We start from the raw sequence: 19,818 nt of genomic DNA on the forward strand, positions 1-19,818 counted from the left end.
AAAACCTAAACTCCGAATGACCTGACAGACAGCACTTTCCATCAAGTTCTCCGCATTTCCAATAGTGTAAAGGAAAGAGCAACTCACAAATAATCTTAGGGCAATGCAAACAGTTTGTGCTGTAGTTAAAGCCCGACTCCGACAAGTCGAAAATAAATGTGCATTTCCAACAAATTAATAACGTAAACGACAATCTCACGAGTCACGAGAAAAAATGTATATCTCAGAAAGTGCACTATCGCACTGCGCTGGACTTCGCGTATCAGCTCCGCTTATGAAGCCACAGTCTAATCCTGTTAACATGAAATAAGCCTGCTCCCGAGCAGGTTTAAGCTTGTGCACCTGTTGCTATGACAGCAAGTCCAGGATGAGCGTCGAAGAACCAAACAATCCAAGATCATGCCAAATCGCCAACAATAAAATCCAGCTAACTGAGTTAGCGACGTACGAAGAACGGGCCCCTGGAATGGCTCTAATGGATTTGTTTTGGATTAGAACCTTACCTTGCGCAGCACCAAAACGGTCACCTTCATCAGAACCAAACTACCATCTAATCTGGACAGTTCAGCCAAGCACAGTTTTGTTCCAGTGAGAGAGTTTCCCGAGTCTGTTCCTGAGTGTGAAATCCCTGAGTCCGTTACAGTGAGAAAAGTTCCCAAGTCCATTCCAGTGAGAGAAATTTCAGAGTCTGTTCCAGTGAGGGAAATTCCAGAGCTCAACCCAGAGAGCGTTGCACTATTCATAATGGCTCTGTCATTTATGTGTGTCTGGGCCATACACAGATCTACTCCAGCCCCTGAGTCCCCTCCAGTGTTGGCTCCAACCCCTGAGTCCCCTCCAGTGTTGGCTCCAGCCCCTGAGTCCCCTCCAGTGTCAGCTCCAGCCCCTGAGTCCCCTCCAGTGTCTGCTCCAGCCCCTGAGTCCCCTCCAGTGTCTGCTCCAGCCCCTGAGTCCCCTCCAGTGTCTGCTCCAGCCCCTGAGTCCCCTCCAGTGTTGGCTCCAGCCCCTGAGTCCCCTCCAGTGTCGGCTCAAGCCCCTGAGTCCACTCCAGTGTCAGCTCCAGCCCCTGAGTCCCCTCCAATGTTGGCTCAAGCCCCTGAGTCCCCTCCAGTGTCGGCCTCAGCCCCTGAGTCCCCTACAGTGTCTGCTCCAGCCCCTGAGTCCCCTTCAGTGTCTGCTCCAGCCCCTGAGTCCCCTCCAGTGTCTGCTCCAGCCCCTGAGTCCCCTCCAGTGTCGGCTTCAGCCTCTTGAGTCAACTCCAGTGTCGGCTCAAGCCCCTGAGTCCCCTCCAGTGTCTGCTCCAGCCCCTGAGTCTCCTCCAGTGTCGGCTTCAGCCTCTTGAGTCCCCTCCAGTGTCGGCCTCAGCCCCTGAGTCCCCTCCAGTGTCAGCTCCAGCCTCTGAGTCCCCTCCAGTGTCGGCCTCAGCCCTGAGTCCACTCCAGTGTCGGCTCAAGCCCCTGAGTACCCTACAGTGTCTGCTCCAGCCCCTGAGTCCCCTCCAGTGTCTGCTCCAGCCCCTGAGTCCCCTCCAGTGTCTGCTCCAGCCCCTGAGTCCCCTCCAGTGTTGGCTCCAGCCCCTGAGTCCCCTCCAGTGTCGGCTCAAGCCCCTGAGTCCACTCCAGTGTCAGCTCCAGCCCCTGAGTCCCCTCCAATGTTGGCTCAAGCCCCTGAGTCCCCTCCAGTGTCGGCCTCAGCCCCTGAGTCCCCTACAGTGTCTGCTCCAGCCCCTGAGTCCCCTTCAGTGTCTGCTCCAGCCCCTGAGTCCCCTCCAGTGTAGGCTCCAGCCCCTGAGTCCCCTCCAGTGTCGGCTCAAGCCCCTGAGTCCACTCCAGTGTCAGCTCCAGCCCCTGAGTCCCCTCCAGTGTCTGCTCCAGCCCCTGAGTCTCCTCCAGTGTCGGCTTCAGCCTCTTGAGTCCCCTCCAGTGTCGGCCTCAGCCCCTGAGTCCCCTCCAGTGTCAGCTCCAGCCCCTGAGTCCACTCCAGTGTCAGCTCCAGCCCCTAAGTCCCCTCCAGTGTCTGCTCCAGCCCCTGAGTCTCCTCCAATGTCGGCTTCAGCCTCTTGAGTCCCCTCCAGTGTTGGCCTCAGCCCCTGAGTCCCCTCCAGTGTCAGCTCCAGCCCCTGAGTCCCCTCCAGTGTCAGCTCCAGCCCCTGAGTCCCCTCCAGTGTCTGCTCCAGCCGCTGAGTCCCCTCCAGTGTCGGCCTCAGCCCCTGAGTCCACTCCAGTGTCAGCTCCAGCCCCTGAGTCCCCTCCAGTGTCAGCTCCAGCCCCTGAGTCCCCTCCAGTGTCTGCTCCAGCCCCTGAGTCCCCTCCAGTGTCGGCTTCAGCCTCTTGAGTCAACTCCAGTGTCGGCTCAAGCCCCTGAGTCCCCTCCAGTGTCGGCTTAAGCCCCTGAGTCCCCTCCAATGTCGGCCTCAGCCCCTGAGTCCACTCCAGTGTCAGCTCCAGCCCCTGAGTCCCCTCCAGTGTCAGCTCCAGCCCCTGAGTCCCCTCCAGTGTCTGCTCCAGCCCCTGAGTCCCCTCCAGTGTCGGCCTCAGCCCCTGAGTCCCCTCCAGTGTCAGCTCCAGCCCCTGAGTCCCCTCCAGTGTCAGCTCCAGCCCCTGAGTCCCCTCCAGTGTCGGCCTCAGCCCTGAGTCCACTCCAGTGTCTGCTCCAGCCCCTGAGTCCCCTCCAGTGTCGGCTTCAGCCTCTTGAGTCAACTCCAGTGTCGGCTCAAGCCCCTGAGTCCCCTCCAGTGTCGGCTTAAGCCCCTGAGTCCCCTCCAGTGTCGGCCTCAGCCCCTGAGTCCCCTCCAGTGTCAGCTACAGCCCCTGAGTCCCCTCCAGTGTCAGCTCCAGCCCCTGAGTCCCCTCCAGTGTCTGCTCAAGCCCCTGAGTCCCCTCCAGTGTCGGCTTCAGCCTCTTGAGTCAACTCCAGTGTCGGCTCAAGCCCCTGAGTCCCCTCCAGTGTCTGCTCCAGCCCCTGAGTCCCCTCCAGTGTCGGCCTCAGCCCCTGAGTCCACTCCAGTGTCAGCTCCAGCCCCTGAGTCCCCTCCAGTGTCGGCTTCAGCCTCTTGAGTCAACTCCAGTGTCGGCTCAAGCCCCTGAGTCCCCTCCAGTGTCGGCTTAAGCCCCTGAGTCCCCTCCAGTGTCGGCTCAAGCCCCTGAGTCCCCTCCAGTGTCGGCTCAAGCCCCTGAGTCCCCTCCAGTGTCTGCTCCAGCCCCTGAGTCCCCTCCAGTGTCTGCTCCAGCCCCTGAGTACCCTCCAGTGTCAGCTCCAGCCCCTGAGTACCCTCCAGTGTCTGCTCCAGCCCCTGAGTCCCCTCCAATGTCGGCTCAAGCCCCTGAGTCCCCTCCAGTGTCAGCTTAAGCCCCTCAGTCCCCTCCAGTGTCTGCTCCAGCCCCTGAGTCCCCTCCAGTGTCGGCTTCAGCCTCTTGAGTCCCCTCCAGTGTCGGCCTCAGCCCCTGAGTCCCCTCCAGTGTCGGCTTCAGCCTCTTGAGTCCCCTCCAGTGTCGGCCTCAGCCCCTGAGTCCCCTCCAGTGTCGGCCTCAGCCCCTGAGTCCCCTCCAGTGTCGGCTTCAGCCTCTTGAGTCCGCTCCAGTGTCGGCTCAAGCCCCTGAGTCCGCTCCAGTGTCGGCTCAAGCCCCTGAGTCCCCTCCAGTGTCGGCTCAAGCCCCTGAGTCCCCTCCAGTGTCAGCTCAAGCCCCTGAGTCCCCTCCAGTGTCAGCTCAAGCCCCTGAGTCCCCTCTAGATGCCGGCTGTCATAATTTTTTATAAGGAACAGTCAAGACATCAGCAAGAAGGGTGGAAATAAATAAAGTCGAGGCACAGCTATGTGTAAAAGCTGCATGCACCGCCCTTAGTGATGACATTGACTGGCAAAATTATTGATAATGGTGCAAATGGGAGCAAAGATTTGTGTTGTTTTCACGATTCACCTGCCACCTCTGCACTACATTTCCAATGATCCTGAGTCCCCTCCAGTGTCTGCTCCAGCCCCTGAGTCCCCTCCAGTGTCAGCTCAAGCCCCTGAGTCCCTCCAGTGTCTGCTCAAGCCCCTGAGTCCCCTCCAGTGTCGGCTCAAGCCCTTATTATCATACATTTTCTTCAGTCGGCATTCCTCCTTCTCTAACTTGGCCAGTTTCATCAAGATCTCTCCTTGCAAGGGCAACTCCTCCTTCTTGAACTGCACTATGTCCTCTATTCTTGCACTTTTTTTTTACCCACTGACATTCTTCACCATCCTTGTCCTCCAATATTCCCAGATTTTGTGCAATCTCAACCAAGCTATTTGATATTTTCTTGTTGATTTTCCACAACCCATGTTGAAGTGCACAAATGTATCAGTGTATTGCTGTGAATTGCTGAGCAGTTTATTCAGAATTTCTGATTTGGAAATGTTGCACCTACCAAGTCTCACAAAAGACACTAACGGTAGGTCTGAGAGAACAATCCTTTCTTTCACAAGTCCACTTGGATCTGACAGGCAGTCTGACATGGCAGATCTGGAAGGGACTGGACAGGTACATCTGTCACACTTTTCTTGTTGATCTGCAACACTGTGTGTAGAGTGAGTTTCTTAATGTTGCATTATTTTTTTTAATGTTGTTTCCTGAAAATGAGAACATGAAAATGTGTTACATTTGTCCACCTTTTGTCCAATCAGTGTCTGCTTAATTTTAAGAGCAATTCGGAGAATGGAATAGCCTACTTTTGAAGAAAATAACAATCATAATGCTCCTTACTTAATAAATGCTCCTATAGACTAAATAAAGAAAGGAGCTGAAAGAAGTCTTTGTGAGTCCTCAGTCAACTCACCAAATCAACCTATCCGAGAGCAGGCATCACAGAATAGGAACACCCAGGGGTATTTTTCAAAGTTGTACCACTAAAACTCAGAAAAGTATTCTTAGGGCTATGAAAGTTAGCATGTGTTCCAAAGATGTTAAAGAAAGATGTTTAACATGTTTTTTTTTTGTTTGTTTTTTACATTTACTAATTCACTAAGTTTAGGGTCACTAATAATAATAATAAAAAAAATCATGTTTCAAGTTTTCAAGTTTGATAATATTGCTATTTCGTTCTGCTTAAGTAGCCAGTCAGAATGTCAATATTGGAAACATTAAATTTAATTTTGTAGTCTTGATGCTAATTTTTCTCACACAGTATAAATAGTTTAGGCTACATGAAAATAACGATGATTTTGTATTTTGCGTCCCTCTCACTGATCTATATAATGACATGTTAGTGGTCCCTCAAGAATATCATGTAAAAAAAAAAGTCATGATGTCATGACAACAAACATTTTTTAATTTGAAATGACTTGTACAGTCAATTTTTGTAATCAATGACTTTGTACAGTCAATTTTTGTAATCAATGACTTTGTACAGTCACATTTAACTAAAATAGGTAGATGTTTTTAAGAGTATATTATATATTGTAATTACTAATTAGGCTTTAAATTGTAATAAATTTCCTTAACTTCGTCGACGGAAACAGCTGACGGACTGATCCATTGTTATAGAGGGGTGCCTTTGTGACAAGAATGGTATTTTTATTCAGACATAAAACAAACCTGATACCTTTTTTATTATAATAGGAATAAGTGAACAAATGAGTTTTCCTATACATTTTTATATAGTAACTTGAACTTGTTCAAAGGCAGTATGTCATGATCACATTGACGTGTCATCAGATGGTTCAGTCCGAGGATGGCCGCTGCTGTCGGTGTAAATAAACAGGCGTCGATGGAGCCGTGTGCACGACACGGCCGCGGAAACACTTCAAATGCGGTGAAGGTACGACATACATGACATAAATAACTACTACACTAGATGTTTAGCTTATAAAAACCATGAGATGGATTTTATTTTGGTCCCGGTGGAGTTCAGTAAGATTCTGCAGGGCGTTAGCACGCTAATGATAGCATCATTCAATACTGTCACTGCGGTTTTTATAGTAAATACAAAGTTGCACACTAATGTAAGAGATCGATTAAAAACAAGTCGTTATGAAGTAGTGTGTTATATTGATAAATATACAGTTATGACAGCAGTAGTAACGTTAGCTGGCTAGATAAATGACCAACCGGTCAGAACACTAGAAAGGGCACTGTGCCTCAAAATACTCAAATTATAGGGTAATTTGAGAAATGATGAAGATATAGTTATGGATGTTTACATGGATTGTACTCGAAGCTTATTCTTTTAAATACACCGGTCTGAGTATTTCACAATCTACTCAGTTACTGGGATTTTCACGCACAACCATTTCTAGGGTTAACAAAGAATGGTGTGAAAAGGGAAAACATCCCGTATGCGGCAGTCCTGTGGGCGAAAATGCCTTTTTGATGCTAGAGGTCAGAGGAGAATGGGCCGACTGATTCAAGCTGATAGAAGAGCAACTTTGACTGAAATAACCACTCGTTACAACCGAGGTATGCAGCAAAGCATTTGTAAAGCCACAACACACACAACCTTGAGGCGGATGGGCTACAACAGCAGAAGACCCCACCGGGTACCACTCATCTCCACTACAAATAGGAAAAAGAGGCTACAATTTGCACGAGCTCACCAAAATTGGACAGTTGAAGACTGGAAAAATGTTGCCTGGTCTGATGATTCTCGATTTCTGTTGAGACATTCAGATGGTAGAGTCAGAATTTGGCGTAAACAGAATGAGAACATGGATCCATCATGCCTTGTTACCACTGTGCAGGCTGGTAGTGGTGGTGTAATGGTGTGGGGGATGTTTTCTTGGCACACTTTAGGCCCCTTAGTGCCAATTGGGCATCGTTTAAATGCCACGGCCTACCTGAGCATTGTTTCTGACCATGTCCATCCCTTTATGACCATCATGTACCCATCCTCTGATGGCTACTTCCAGCAGGATAATGCACCATGTCACAAAGCTCGAATCATTTCAAATTGGTTTCTTGAACATGACAATGAGTTCACTGTACTAAAATGGCCTAGCCTGGTTCTACCAGACTCTCGTACATTTCATTTGTACAGAGAGTCTGGCCTCTCTCCATTGACAAGCGTTAACTTCCTTGTAGGCGGGTACTCTGTCGAAGTTTAAAACTATTGGATCTGCCCAGAGTCACTCTGGATCTGCCATAACCAATCGCTAACATTTGGTCGTGACGTATGTCAACTCAAACTAGCGCACGATCTCAACGTCATCGTTCTCAGCCACTCCCTCTGTTCGCTGATTGGTCCTACAAAAAATTGATTTCTGGAAACCTAAGAATATACAGCAGTCCCAGACGTAGTACTGAAGGAAAATGAAATTGAGCGGAAGTACGTAGGAGGGCGGAGCCAGGCTAAAAATGGCCCCCACAGTCACCAGATCTCAACCCAATAGAGCATCTTTGGGATGTGGTGGAACGGGAGCTTCGTGCCCTGGATGTGCATCCCACAAATCTCCATCAACTGCAAGATGCTATCCTATTAATATGGGCCAACATTTCTAAAGAATGCTTTCAGCACCTTGTTGAATCAATGCCACGTAGAATTAAGGCAGTTCTGAAGGCGAAAGGGGGTCAAACACAGTATTAGTATGGTGTTCCTAATAATCCTTTAGGTGAGTGTATAGAGCTGGTAAGTCCCGCCCCTTCCGTAAAACCCCGCTGGACCTCAAAGTTGAAAAACCGTCAATGCAAATGAATGGGAGAAAATAATTATTTTCTGGTCCCGTTTGAATTGTGCCATGAATGTGAACATATGTTGTCTGTGAATTTTTTATATAACTTTTCATGTTACAAGTTTGACAGTATATGGTATGATTATTCGGCTAGCAGTTGTGGAAAAGACATAACGAGAAAGAATACATGTCGCCTATGTGACGTCACCCCATAAAGTTGACTTACCCGTGGTTTTCACCAACTTCAACGATTTTGTCCTCTCCCTGAAAGAAGGCGGTGAAGTGCACCAAAGACACAGCCATGTTTAGCGGGATCCGTGAGCTAGTCCGTGTGCTAGTGTGTTGACGTTTCAAACACGTCGAGAGTTGTAGTCCACAAAGTGCTCTTACACAAAGTCTAACCGTATCAAACTTCTACCCGCTTTGCTTTTTATCATTCTTTACACGAAAAGTTATATAAAAAATTCACAGACAACATATGTTCACATTCATGGCACAATTCAAACGGGACCAGAAAATAATTATTTTCTCCCATTCACTTGCATTGACGGTTTTTCAACTTTGAGGTCCAGCGGGGTTTTGCGGAAGGGGCGGGACTTACCAGCTCTATATATATATATATATATATATATATATATATATATATATATATATATATATATATATATATATATATATATATATATATATATATATATATATAAATATAAATGAATGAATGTGTGTGTATAAATGCTAACATTTGTCAATCATAAATTTAAATCATGTGTATGCATGTGATTGTGAAGGTGTTGGAGTGTGGTGTGTGCGAGGATGTGTTTTCTCTACAGGGGGACAAGGTCCCGCGGCTGCTGCTGTGCGGACACACGGTGTGTCACGACTGCTTGACCCGTCTGCCTCTCCACGGCAGGGCAGTCCGCTGCCCCTTCGACAGACAGGTCACCGAGCTGGGTGAGCTTAACATTGCCGTTCTGTTCTTCATAATAACAGTATAATTCTATATTTAGACTTTATGTAGTAGAAAGAAACATTTTCTCACTGTGCTCTGTAGGAGACTCGGGTGTGTGGGGTCTGAAGAAGAACTTTGCCCTGCTAGAATTGCTTGAACGGCTACAGAATGGGGCGTCCAATCAGTCAGGCATGTCAGAGGATTCACTTCGGGAGATGGGCGAGGTTCGAAATATGCGATTTCAGTTTTAAATCGTGTATTTATATTTATATTAAAAATAAATAATAATTCATATAATAATCATTATGATTATTCTTTATTTTTATGATTATTACAGCTAAAATATATAATATTTTTGTCTTAAGAATATTTGTCATTTTATTGAACACTTTTATATTGTTGCTGACTCATTTTTATCAAAGCAATAAATTAGGCTGTGTGATACAGTGATTTTATTGTGAATTTTTGCCATTTCTCCATTAGTGTGTAATCCGCTGTGATGAGGATGAGACTCACACTGCTTCCATGTACTGCACGGTGTGTGCCACGCACCTGTGTGCCGAGTGCTCCCAGCTCACACACTCCACCCGGACGCTGGCCAAGCACCGGCGTGTGCCCCTGGCAGACAAGCCCCATGAGAAGATGCTCTGCCCGCAGCACCAGGTGCACGCCATCGAGTTCGTGTGCCTGGAAGACGGCTGCCAGCCTGGGCCGCTCATGTGCTGCGTGTGCAAGGAGTACGGAAAGCACCAAGGGCATAAGGTGCAGAAATACAATGCAACTCAGTTCAAAACCACTTGTTAATCTTTAGGCATAGAATTTGGCTTGGATTGATTCTCTTTCAATCCCATTTCGATTCTTGTACATTTCTATGTTAAAACAATGATTGTTTTTTTTAGATGCATTGTTTAAAAGTCATTTGGATGCAACTGAATTGAAATATTCAAGAAATATCTTAATATTTCACTTTAAAATAATTAATAATTTGTTTTGCTGTTGGTTCTGGTGCAATAAAAAGTCTGAAGCAGGGTTATTATCAATAACTAAAATAAACTAAAACCATTAAAAACATGTTACTTAAAGTAAACATTAACTATAATTAAAATACAATGTACAGAAAATTATTTCATGTACTTACCAATGGAACATATGAAGTACTAAAATAACTCAAATTGAAAAAAAAACAAAAACAACTAATACAAATAAAAATAAAATAAAAAAAAACTCCCCCCAAAAAATCACTGAACTTTACCTAAAATTAAAATGAAAGCTGAACTTTTTTATATTTAAAATTGCATGTAGTTTTTTTTTTTAACTTGCCTAAGATTCATTACGAGTTATGTAATCGATTTGCTGTTTACTGTATTGAATCAAATTTAATAATTCTCAGTTTACTTATCAAATACACAATTAATAAATGTATAATCAAATCATTTTGCTGTCAACCAAAAAATGCTTACCCTGTGGGAGTTTCCGTCATGAGGAAGTTCATTAGAAACTGCAGAATGGGAGATCTGCAACAAATAATGTATAGCAAAAATGTTAATGCATCAATCAAACAAAGCATGTATTAAAAAGGTTATTGTGTATTGTAAGAATTGTTATTGGATTATTCAAATATTTCTAGGTAATTTAAATCTGATTTTTTGTTCCTGTTTTCAGTCACTTGTTCCCTGATCTCTTTTCATGGAAATGTTTTACCAGCATGCTGTACTAGAGGGTGAAGCCAACCAGATTCGAGGCTCCATCCTGGATATGGCACACTGCATCCGTACGTTCACAGAGGAAGTGTCGGAGTACTCCAGGAAACTAGTGGGCATTGTGCAGCAGATTGAAGGAGGAGAGCAGATTGTGGAGGACAGCATGGGCATGGCCCACACTGAACATGTATGAGTGTGTTTTTGGGTGATTGTAATCGCCTAAAGCCTTTGCATCTGTGTAAGATTCTTGGTTTCTTCTCAGGTTCCAGGAACAGCGGAAAGCGCCCGGTCTTGCGTACGTGCCTACTTTGCCGACCTACACGAGACCCTGTGTCGTCAAGAGGAGATGGCCCTGAGCGTGGTGGACGCGCACGTGCGAGAGAGGCTGATCTGGCTTCGACAGCAGCAGGAGGACATGACCATCCTGCTGTCACAGGTGTCCACTGCCTGTCTGCACTGCGAGAAAACACTGCAGCAGGTACACACTCCATCACGTCACACACACACTCTGTCACGTCACACACTCAGCTGGATCAGAAGCAGGTCAGGAATTTCAGTTGGTTTGTTGTCTTTTTAGGATGATTGCAGGGTGGTTTTGTCGAAACAGGAGATCAACCGACTACTGGAGACACTGCAGAAACAGCAGCAGCAGTTTACAGAGCTGGCCGACCACATTCAGCTGGATGCAGGCATCCCTGTGACTTTCACGAAGGTACTTTACATCGCCTTGTTTGCACAGTATGGACACAGCGATGGATGAGAGATGACTTTTAGAAAAACATAAAATTAAAGGGTTAGTTCACCCCAAAATGAAATGTATGTTATTAATTGCTCAACCACATGTCGTTCCAAACCGATAAGACCTTCGTTCATCTTCGGAACACAAAGTAAGATATTTTTGATGAAATCCGAGAGCTTTCTGACCCCTCCATAGGCCGCAATGCAACAACCACTTTCAAGGCCCAGAAAGGTAAAAAAGACATTGTTAAAGGGGTCATATAATGTCATATTTGTACAAGCTAATATGATTCTTTAGGGTCTAAATTAAAAGTTTGTAATATACTTTAATTAAAAATTCTCATTAGTATTGTAAGAAAACACTCATTTTACCTGGTCAAAAACAGCTCTGTTTTCAGCACGCCGTTTAAGTGCATGCGTCTTTAAATGATAATGAGCTTTGCTCACCCCGCCCCTCTGTTCTGTGCGTACACCGTTTGTAACACAATAACACAATAACCATAACGCGTCGTTCATTATAAACGTGGGATTATTAATTATATTGATAGCGTCGTATATAGAAAACATGCCGTAATGTACCCTGAGTGTAAAAATAGCCACATTCATCGTGAAGCGTGCTAGCGATTTGCAAAGATTAATACAAAGATTAATATAAAGGTCAATAAAACGTTACACTCACTTCAGTTCTTCTGGAGGTGCAGCAGGAACATGAATAGTTGGTACCGATCCTTTTTTCAGGAGCAGCTTCTTAGCAAATAGCCAGCTTTATACTGACCTCGTTTATAAAGCAATCTGGTGAAATGATTCGCGCAAACATGAAAGCATTGACGTTGATCGTGGGGAATATTTCTTTCGAAAACAAACTCGGCCACTGCGTTTTCAGCTGTACGGATTTAGGAACATCAGTATGATGCTGTGTTCGTTATTACACCCAAGAACAGAACACCACAATCTCTTAGACCGACGCCATTCTACTCAGTGCTCCAGCTATCAACAATGAACGCGCGTCGGCGCGTGCTATGATTGACAGCTCACTCACGAGGGCGGGTCTGTGTTGAAACGCTGCTGTCAATCAACCATAGTGGGAGGGGCGTCGATTTTGTGACGTCACAAAATCGAAAAGCTTGATTTGAGATGGGAGGAAACGTATAAGAAGATAAAAAAAAAAACACTGGATGGATTTTTATCATTTTATGATGGTTGTGTACAGGCACTGCCAACACACATTTCAGTACAATCAACTTGTAAACACACGTGTGATGTTGACGCAGGAGCTAGCCAATAGTGAGGTGGTGTTCTGACGTAGAACCAGGACGCGCGACACGGTTTACACTACGTCAACAGCGTAGAAGAATGACGTGGAAGGTCAATGACGACATGGTGAATGTCGGTGAGTTATTAATGACAGAAATGTTTTGGGTGAACTAACCCTTTAACATTTAACACGTACAAAGAAACGCAAAGTTTGTGATCTTTGAGTTAATTTAAGAGGTCATGCCGTGATGTATCGATCTTCTATTGGTCACACATCTCCACTCCATATGGGAGTCAAGTCAAGTCAAGTCAAGTCATCTTCATTTATATAGCGCTTTTAACAATGTAGATTGTTCCAAAGCAGCTTTACAGAGATAAGCGTATAATTTAAGGTAACAGAGATTGTTTCGGCTTTACAGCAGAGTTAAGTTATTTCCATCTAAAGTTAGTTTTGATTGATTTGCTTCCGTCGCAATGATCATTTGTTATTAAATTAGGGGCCGCTAAGACGACACCATTCTCTCTACAGACTTTAAATGCGAACCTGTGAGAAACACTGATGGCGTTCACATGAGCATTTAGAATGGGTTCTATAGTTATGTGCGTTTGAATATATGCAGGTTTGGAATTCCCTACAAGCCAAGCCTAAACAAAGTACTTGTCTTTCCCTATAAATTTTGATAAAGAATTTTATTTTATTTTGTTGCTTTGGGGTAGGAACGCGAAACGGATTTTCCCGACAACGCCTTATCTGTAGAGTGGTAGTGGGATCCTCCATAGGGAGAGACTAGTTGGCACTTCAGCACTGCGTTGTCATCGGTCCAGGCGAAGGTCCTTCGTCAGATCTGGATACGGCCTGGATCCGGCAGGCTGCAGGAAAACCTCGGGATAAACACAGACACTAAAATTAGCGTAGATGCCATTCTTCTCATGATGTAACGAGTACATCAGGATTTTTGGGAAGTGTTCCCGGTTCCGGCTGACCTAATATATGCAGCCTAACATTAAATTATAGAAGTCTATAATGTATTATGTGAAAGCTAGGTCAAAGAGATGTGTCTTTAATCTGGCTTTGAACTGACAGAGTGTGTCTGCTTCCCGGACAATGGTAGGAAGACTATTCCAGAGTTTTGGTGCTAAATAGGAAAAGGATCGACCGCCAGCAGTCGATTTTGATATTCTAGGTATTATCAACTGGCCGGAATTTTGAGATCGCAATGGACGTGACGGACTATAATGCGTTAAGAGCTCGCTCAAGTACTGCGGAGCTAAACCATTTAGTGCTTTGTAAGTAATCAGCAATATTTTAAAATTGATGCGATGTTTAATAGGGAGCCAATGCAGTTTTGACAGAACTGGGCTAATATGGTCATACTTCCTGGTTCTGGTAAGAACTCGAGCTGCTGCATTTTGAACCAGCTGTAGTTTGTTTATTAAGCGTGCAGGGCAACCACCCAGTAGAGCATTACAATAATCTAGCCTTGAGGTCATGAACGCATGAACTAATTGTTCCGCATTTGTCAATGAGAGCATATGGCGTAATTTAGATATATTTTTAAGATGGAAAAATGCAGTTTTACAGATACTAGACACGTGACTTTCAAATGAAAGATTGGTATCAAAGAGCACACCCAGGTTCATAACCGACGACGAAGACTTAACAGAGCAGCCATCGAGTGTTAGACAGTATTCTAGATTATTACGTGAGGAAGTTTTTTGTCCAATAATTAGAAACTCTGTTTTTTCAGAATTTAGAAGTAGGAAATTACAAGTCATCCAATTTTTTATATCCGCTATGCATTCCGTTAATTTTGTGAATTGATAAGTTTCGTTAGGTTTTGAAGAAATATAGAGCTGAGTATCATCGGCATAACAGTGAAAGCTAATGCCATGTTTCCTAATGATATCTCCTAAGGGTAGCATGTACAGAGTGAACAGCAACGGTCCTAGTACTGAGCCTTGTGGTACGCCATACTGAACTTGTGATCGATGAGACATCTCATCATTTACTGCTACAAACTGATAAAGGTCAGATAAGTATGATTTAAACCATGCTAGTGCATTTCCCGTAATGCCAACATAATGTTCTAATCTATTTAAAAGAACGTTGTGGTCAATGGTGTCAAATGCAGCACTAAGATCGAGTAACACTAATAGAGAGACACAACCACGATCGGATGATAAGAGCAAATCATTTGTGACTCTAACGAGAGCTGTTTCGGTACTATGGTACGGTCTAAATCCTGACTGGAAATCCTCGCAGATATCATTTCTTTCAAGAAAGGAACACAGTTGTGAGGATACTGCCTTTTCTAATATCTTTGACAGAAAAGGTAGATACGGTAGCCACCGTTTCAAATAAATACCTAGGATTATGTTTATTTTCTTCTAATAGGGTTGAAAAATAAGCAGATCTAGCAGCTTTTAAAGCCTCTCTGTAAGTAATTGAGCTCTCTTTCCATGAAATGCGAAATACCTCTAGTTTTGTTTTCTTCCAGTTGCGCTCCATTTTTCTGGCTGCTCTCTTAAGGGCCCGAGTGTGCTCGTTGTACCACGGCGTTGGACTATTTTCTTTAATCTTCTTTAAGCGCAACAAAGCAACTGTGTCTAAAGTGCTGGAAAAGAGAGAGTTAAACGTTTCTGTTGTAATATCTAGTTCTTCTAAGCTATCTGAGATGCTGAGATGATGAAACTGATTAGGAAGATTATTAATAAAGCAATCTTTAGTAGCAGAAGTGATAGCTCTAACATATTTGTAACACGGAGTCGGCTTTGCAGCCTTGGCTAAATGCAAATTACACGAGACTAGATAATGATCTGAGATGTCATCGCTCTGCTGCAGAATTTCAACGGCATCAACATCTATTCCATTTGATAATATTAGATCTAGAGTATGATTACGACGATGAGTGGGTCCTGACACATGTTGTCTAACTCCAATTGAATTTACAATGTCTTTAAATGCCAATCCCAATGCATCTTTTTCATTATCGATGTGTATATTAAAATCACCAACAATTAGTACTTTATCTGCAGTCAATATTAATTCTGATAGAAAGTCCGCAAATTCTTTGATAAAGTCTGTATGGTGCCCTGGTGGCCTGTATACAGAAGCCAGCACAAATCTCAAACGTGATTTATCGTTTACACTATATATTTTCACATTAAGCACCAATGCTTCAAAAGAATTATATTTAAAACTTGATTTCTTAGTGGTTTTGAAACTATTACTATAAATTACAGCAACACCACCCCCTTTGCGTTTCAGACGAGGCTCATGTTTATAACAGTAATCTTGTGGGGTTGATTCATTTAAAGTAATGTAATCGTTTGGTTTTAGCCAGGTTTCTGTCAAACACAGCACATCTAGGTTATTATCTGAAATCATATCTTTAACAACGAGTGCTTTTGAAGTAAGCGATCGAATATTCAGCAACCCAAGCTTTAGCATTTGCTCATCTGTAATATAGCTGTTTTTTATTTGTTGAACATCAATTAAATTTTTAACCTTAGATGGGTTTAAACGTTTTTTGGATTTCCAAATTCGGGGAACAGACACAGTCTCTATATGATGATAGCTAGGTGAAAGAGGCTCTATGTGATGGGATTTATCTGACCTTGGTGACGCGGTAAACATTCATTCTCAAATCAGAGTTCACCAAACTTGAACTTTGGTGCACAGCAAACATTCCATGAGTTTGCATATCCAGTCTCCTGCATTTGCATGCATATGAATGGAAGTCAGTGTAGTGTAGTGTGACCGTCCCTTTCGTCAAACAAACAGATGCCTTCAGCAGTGTACTGCACATAGATCAAACATTGTAATGCAGTGTTAGATGTTTATCTTTGGCTTATGGGGGCTTAAACAGCCGCTAATGGCCATTGTCTGCGTGCAAAATGATATGGCTAGAGTTTAAACTTCATAATTCCATACCAATGTCAAGGATTTGTTGGAAGAATTCTGTAACAAGGTCAGATCTCTTGTTGGGCCTAATGCATAATACCATGGTGTTTTACATGCACAATGGTCACAACACGTCATCAGAATGCAAATAAACTCTTTCCATCATCTTAAAGGAATAGTTCACTTCAAAATGAAGATTCTGTCATCATTTACTCACCCTCAAGTTGTTCTAAATCTGCATGAGTTTCTTTCTTCTGCTGAACACAAAAATGAAGATATTTTGAAGAATGTCAATAACAAAACAGTTGATGGACCCCACTGATCAATTTTTTTTCTTAGTATAGAAAGTCAATGGGGTCCATCAACTGTCTGGTTACTGACATTCTTCAAAATATCTTCTTTTGTGTTCCAGAACTTTCATTTTGAAGTGAACTATTCAACAAACACAAAACTCAAGATAATCTGCATCTAGTGCATTACATTTCTGTGTTAATTGATTCTGAGAATTTATATGCATTAACTTTATTTTCAAAATGTGCATCAAAAATAGTTGGATGGAAAACCCTGACTGATGTATGATTTTATGACATTTTACAGCATGAGCTAACTTTGTCTTGTCTGGTTGTGTTATTAGCGTGCTAAGAAAGGAACTGCTGTACTTGAGCTGAGTTTTGTGTAGTGATGTTGTGTTTGATATCCGAATTAAACAGTTGTGTCTGTCTTTTTTTCCAGGACAACCGTGTGCACATTGGTCCAAAGATGGAGATCCGGGTTGTGACCTTGGGCTTAGATGGAGCTGGCAAAACTACTATTCTCTTCAAACTGAAGCAAGATGAGTTTATGCAGCCCATACCGACCATAGGTATCCTTGTGCAACGGAAATACATGTACAGAAATGCAAACATGCAACGGTGTTTAGATAATAAAATATTCTATTTCTGTTTTAGGTTTTAATGTCGAAACTGTTGAATACAAAAACCTGAAATTCACCATTTGGGATGTGGGTGGCAAGCATAAACTCCGCCCACTCTGGAAACACTACTATCTGAACACACAAGGTAACACGCAGAGTTGCTGCTTCTGGAGTTAATAATTCACTTCACTGTGGCTTTGTTCATAATGAAATTCACACAATCACATTTCTTGCTCATTAATGAGTGTGTATGACTGAAGCTGGTCATTTGTTCTGTCTCCCAGCGGTGGTGTTTGTGATTGACAGCTGTCACCGAGACCGGCTGATGGAGTCTCACAGTGAACTGGCCAAACTGCTGACCGAGAAAGAGCTCAGAGATGCTCTGCTGCTCATCTTCGCCAACAAACAGGTGAGAGATGTGAACAAATGTTTGTTCTGGTTATTTTGTTTTAAACATGACATTATTTTAAAAAAATATTTAATTATTTTTGTAGTTACAAATAATAAATGCACTTTTGTATTGAGGTTTACACTTTATAGGCTTTAACCCTGCTAGAGTTTAAACCAATGCCAGTGTTTTTGATAATTTTCACAAAAATGTCACCGCCCCGGGAATATTTTATTGTATGAATCTGAACATTTAAAAACATTTTGAAGAAAAAGCGGAGAAAATCGCTTGTTTTTTCAATGACAACGTGCATAATCAATGCTTTTATCGCTTGTTTTATTGGAGATTCTCTAACTCTTGACCAAGACTCTTTGACATGTCTCTGCAGGACGTCCCCGGCGCGGTGTCCGTGGAGGAGATGACGGAGCTCCTGAGCTTACACAAACTGTGCTGCGGGCGCAGCTGGCACATCCAGGGCTGTGACGCCCGCAGTGGCATGGGGCTTCACGAGGGCCTGGACTGGCTCTCACGCCAGCTGGTGGCCGCAGGAGTTCTGGATGTGGCCTGAGGGACGCTTACCCACTCTCAATAGACTTGTGACTTACAACTCAAGCCTGTCCGTGTCATTTGCACAGTCACCCTGCTCATGTTTTACCCATGTCATACCATCATACATTAGTAGACTTGCTGCTGTGTGCACTTGTGGTTCAATGGTGTTCATAAATGGAGCTCATTTAGGACTCCAGGTTAAATACAAGGCAACATCCTGCTGGTTATCACCTAACATAATTTCAAGTGAGTTGAAATTGTGTTGTAAACAAAAATATATTTGCAGATGCTGTCCATAAAGTTGATTAACATGAACTATTCCTTTGAAAAGAAGTTAACGAACATGACTAACTAAACTTACTGTCCCTTCTGTTAAAACATAGAAATTAACTTCTGGTTTATGATGCTTGTCTTTTCAAGGTCAGTTTGCTCATTCGCCTAACAGTAACTAATGCCTGGAGAAATTTCTAGATGTGCTTGAGCCAAATATACTGGTCATTTTTGTACAGACACCCTTATAAAATCCCTGTAGGATCATGTGTGCAAACAGCACAAGGTTTATATAGATCTATTAAATGTTTTAATCGTAGGTAAAGCCCCTTAGATAAGGATGAAACGAGGCTCCATCACCAGATTCATGGTTACTGCAATGTGAAGTGCCTGTTGTGTCAGATTAACCTTAGTTACTGAAATCATTGGACAGGTCATGTGATCAAATGCATTGCCATTGATCAAGTAATTGGGTGAATTTCACAAAACATGTCAACAACATGTATAGGTCATGCTTCCATTTAATATATAAAATTTATTTCACATTAATTTCTAAAATTAAACTTTTTCTAGGAACATTGAGTTTGCATTATAGCATTGTTCATTACAATCAAGCACATTCTACCTTTATATTCTCATTACTGTAATATAATGTGAAATTGTTTTAGACAATTAACTATTTAGACATGGTAGTATTGCCTTTATGGATATTTATTAAAATAAATATTAAAATTATCACTGGGATTTAAACACATCTGTAACATTTTGATTTTGGAGGTAAAATGTGACCCACACATGCTTTGTTGTTGTTGTTGTGAGATTCACCTAAAGGCATACCATTATTCTTAGCATCTCCAGCTTTTTTTTAAATGGCTGTTGTGAGTTTTTTGGGGCTTTAAATGAGCCTGTAAATATTTATTGAAATGTCCTTTGTGGTCTTATGACTGATGCATGGGTGTAGGTGTATTTTCACCATGTATGAAGAGATGGATGTGTTTGTGGCAAAAAACAATGTTACTGATTATTTATATTTTAAAGGAGAATTGTAGTTGTCATGAAGAAGAAAAAAAAAAGTATAAACCTGCTTCCAGTTCATCAGTCCTTTGCTTATTAATACCTGGCATATCTTGATTTGTTGGAACAAGTATTTCTTAGCATCTTAAAAGCAAAAACATTACATTTTCATTCATTGATAGACTTCATGCATAACACAACTGTGGCCGTATGTAAACGCTCCATTACTTGACATTATCTGCATTAGTTTGGTTTAGGAACCATCCTTTGTTTCGAAACATTGCTCCTCATTGCCATGTAACGTTAAATAACTGTACTTAGATAAAAAGCATGTATGAAGACATTCCCTGTCCCCTATTGCAGGAGGATCTGAAGTTATTGTTAATGTGAGTTTTGAAGCCTCTCAAGAAGCACACTGCTCACCCTCATTTGTTGTTGATTTGACCACAGCTTTTTGTATAACCATTCATAATGTTACGCTATTAAAAACAAAGCTGAATGACGCATCACTGATG

At 43.0% G+C, this 19,818-nt stretch overlaps 1 protein-coding gene across 2 annotated transcripts; it reads left to right on the forward strand.

The window, feature by feature from the left end:
• Nucleotides 1-5,641: 5,641 nt before the first annotated feature.
• trim23 (tripartite motif containing 23) lies at nucleotides 5,642-19,810 on the forward strand. Of its 2 annotated transcripts, XM_081354762.1 has the most exons (11): nucleotides 5,642-5,778; nucleotides 8,413-8,575; nucleotides 8,676-8,797; nucleotides 9,057-9,335; nucleotides 10,278-10,460; nucleotides 10,536-10,751; nucleotides 10,851-10,985; nucleotides 16,902-17,031; nucleotides 17,117-17,227; nucleotides 17,367-17,491; nucleotides 17,859-19,810. In XM_081354762.1, the coding sequence occupies exons 1-11, from the start codon at nucleotides 5,692-5,694 to the stop codon at nucleotides 18,036-18,038; spliced, it is 1,731 nt and encodes a 576-aa protein (XP_081210888.1). In that variant the 5' UTR covers nucleotides 5,642-5,691; the 3' UTR covers nucleotides 18,039-19,810. The 2 variants fall into 2 exon arrangements, with proteins under 2 accessions (XP_081210888.1, XP_081210889.1); XM_081354763.1 differs by lacking the exon at nucleotides 8,676-8,797 and having other exon boundaries at nucleotides 5,684-5,778; nucleotides 8,413-8,562; nucleotides 9,147-9,335.
• The last annotated feature ends 8 nt before the right edge of the window (nucleotides 19,811-19,818 follow it).

The sequence above is a fragment of the Scardinius erythrophthalmus genome (genome assembly GCF_964197995.2).
Source record: "Scardinius erythrophthalmus genome assembly, chromosome: 23".
NCBI classification, from domain to species: Eukaryota; Metazoa; Chordata; class Actinopteri; order Cypriniformes; family Leuciscidae; genus Scardinius; species Scardinius erythrophthalmus.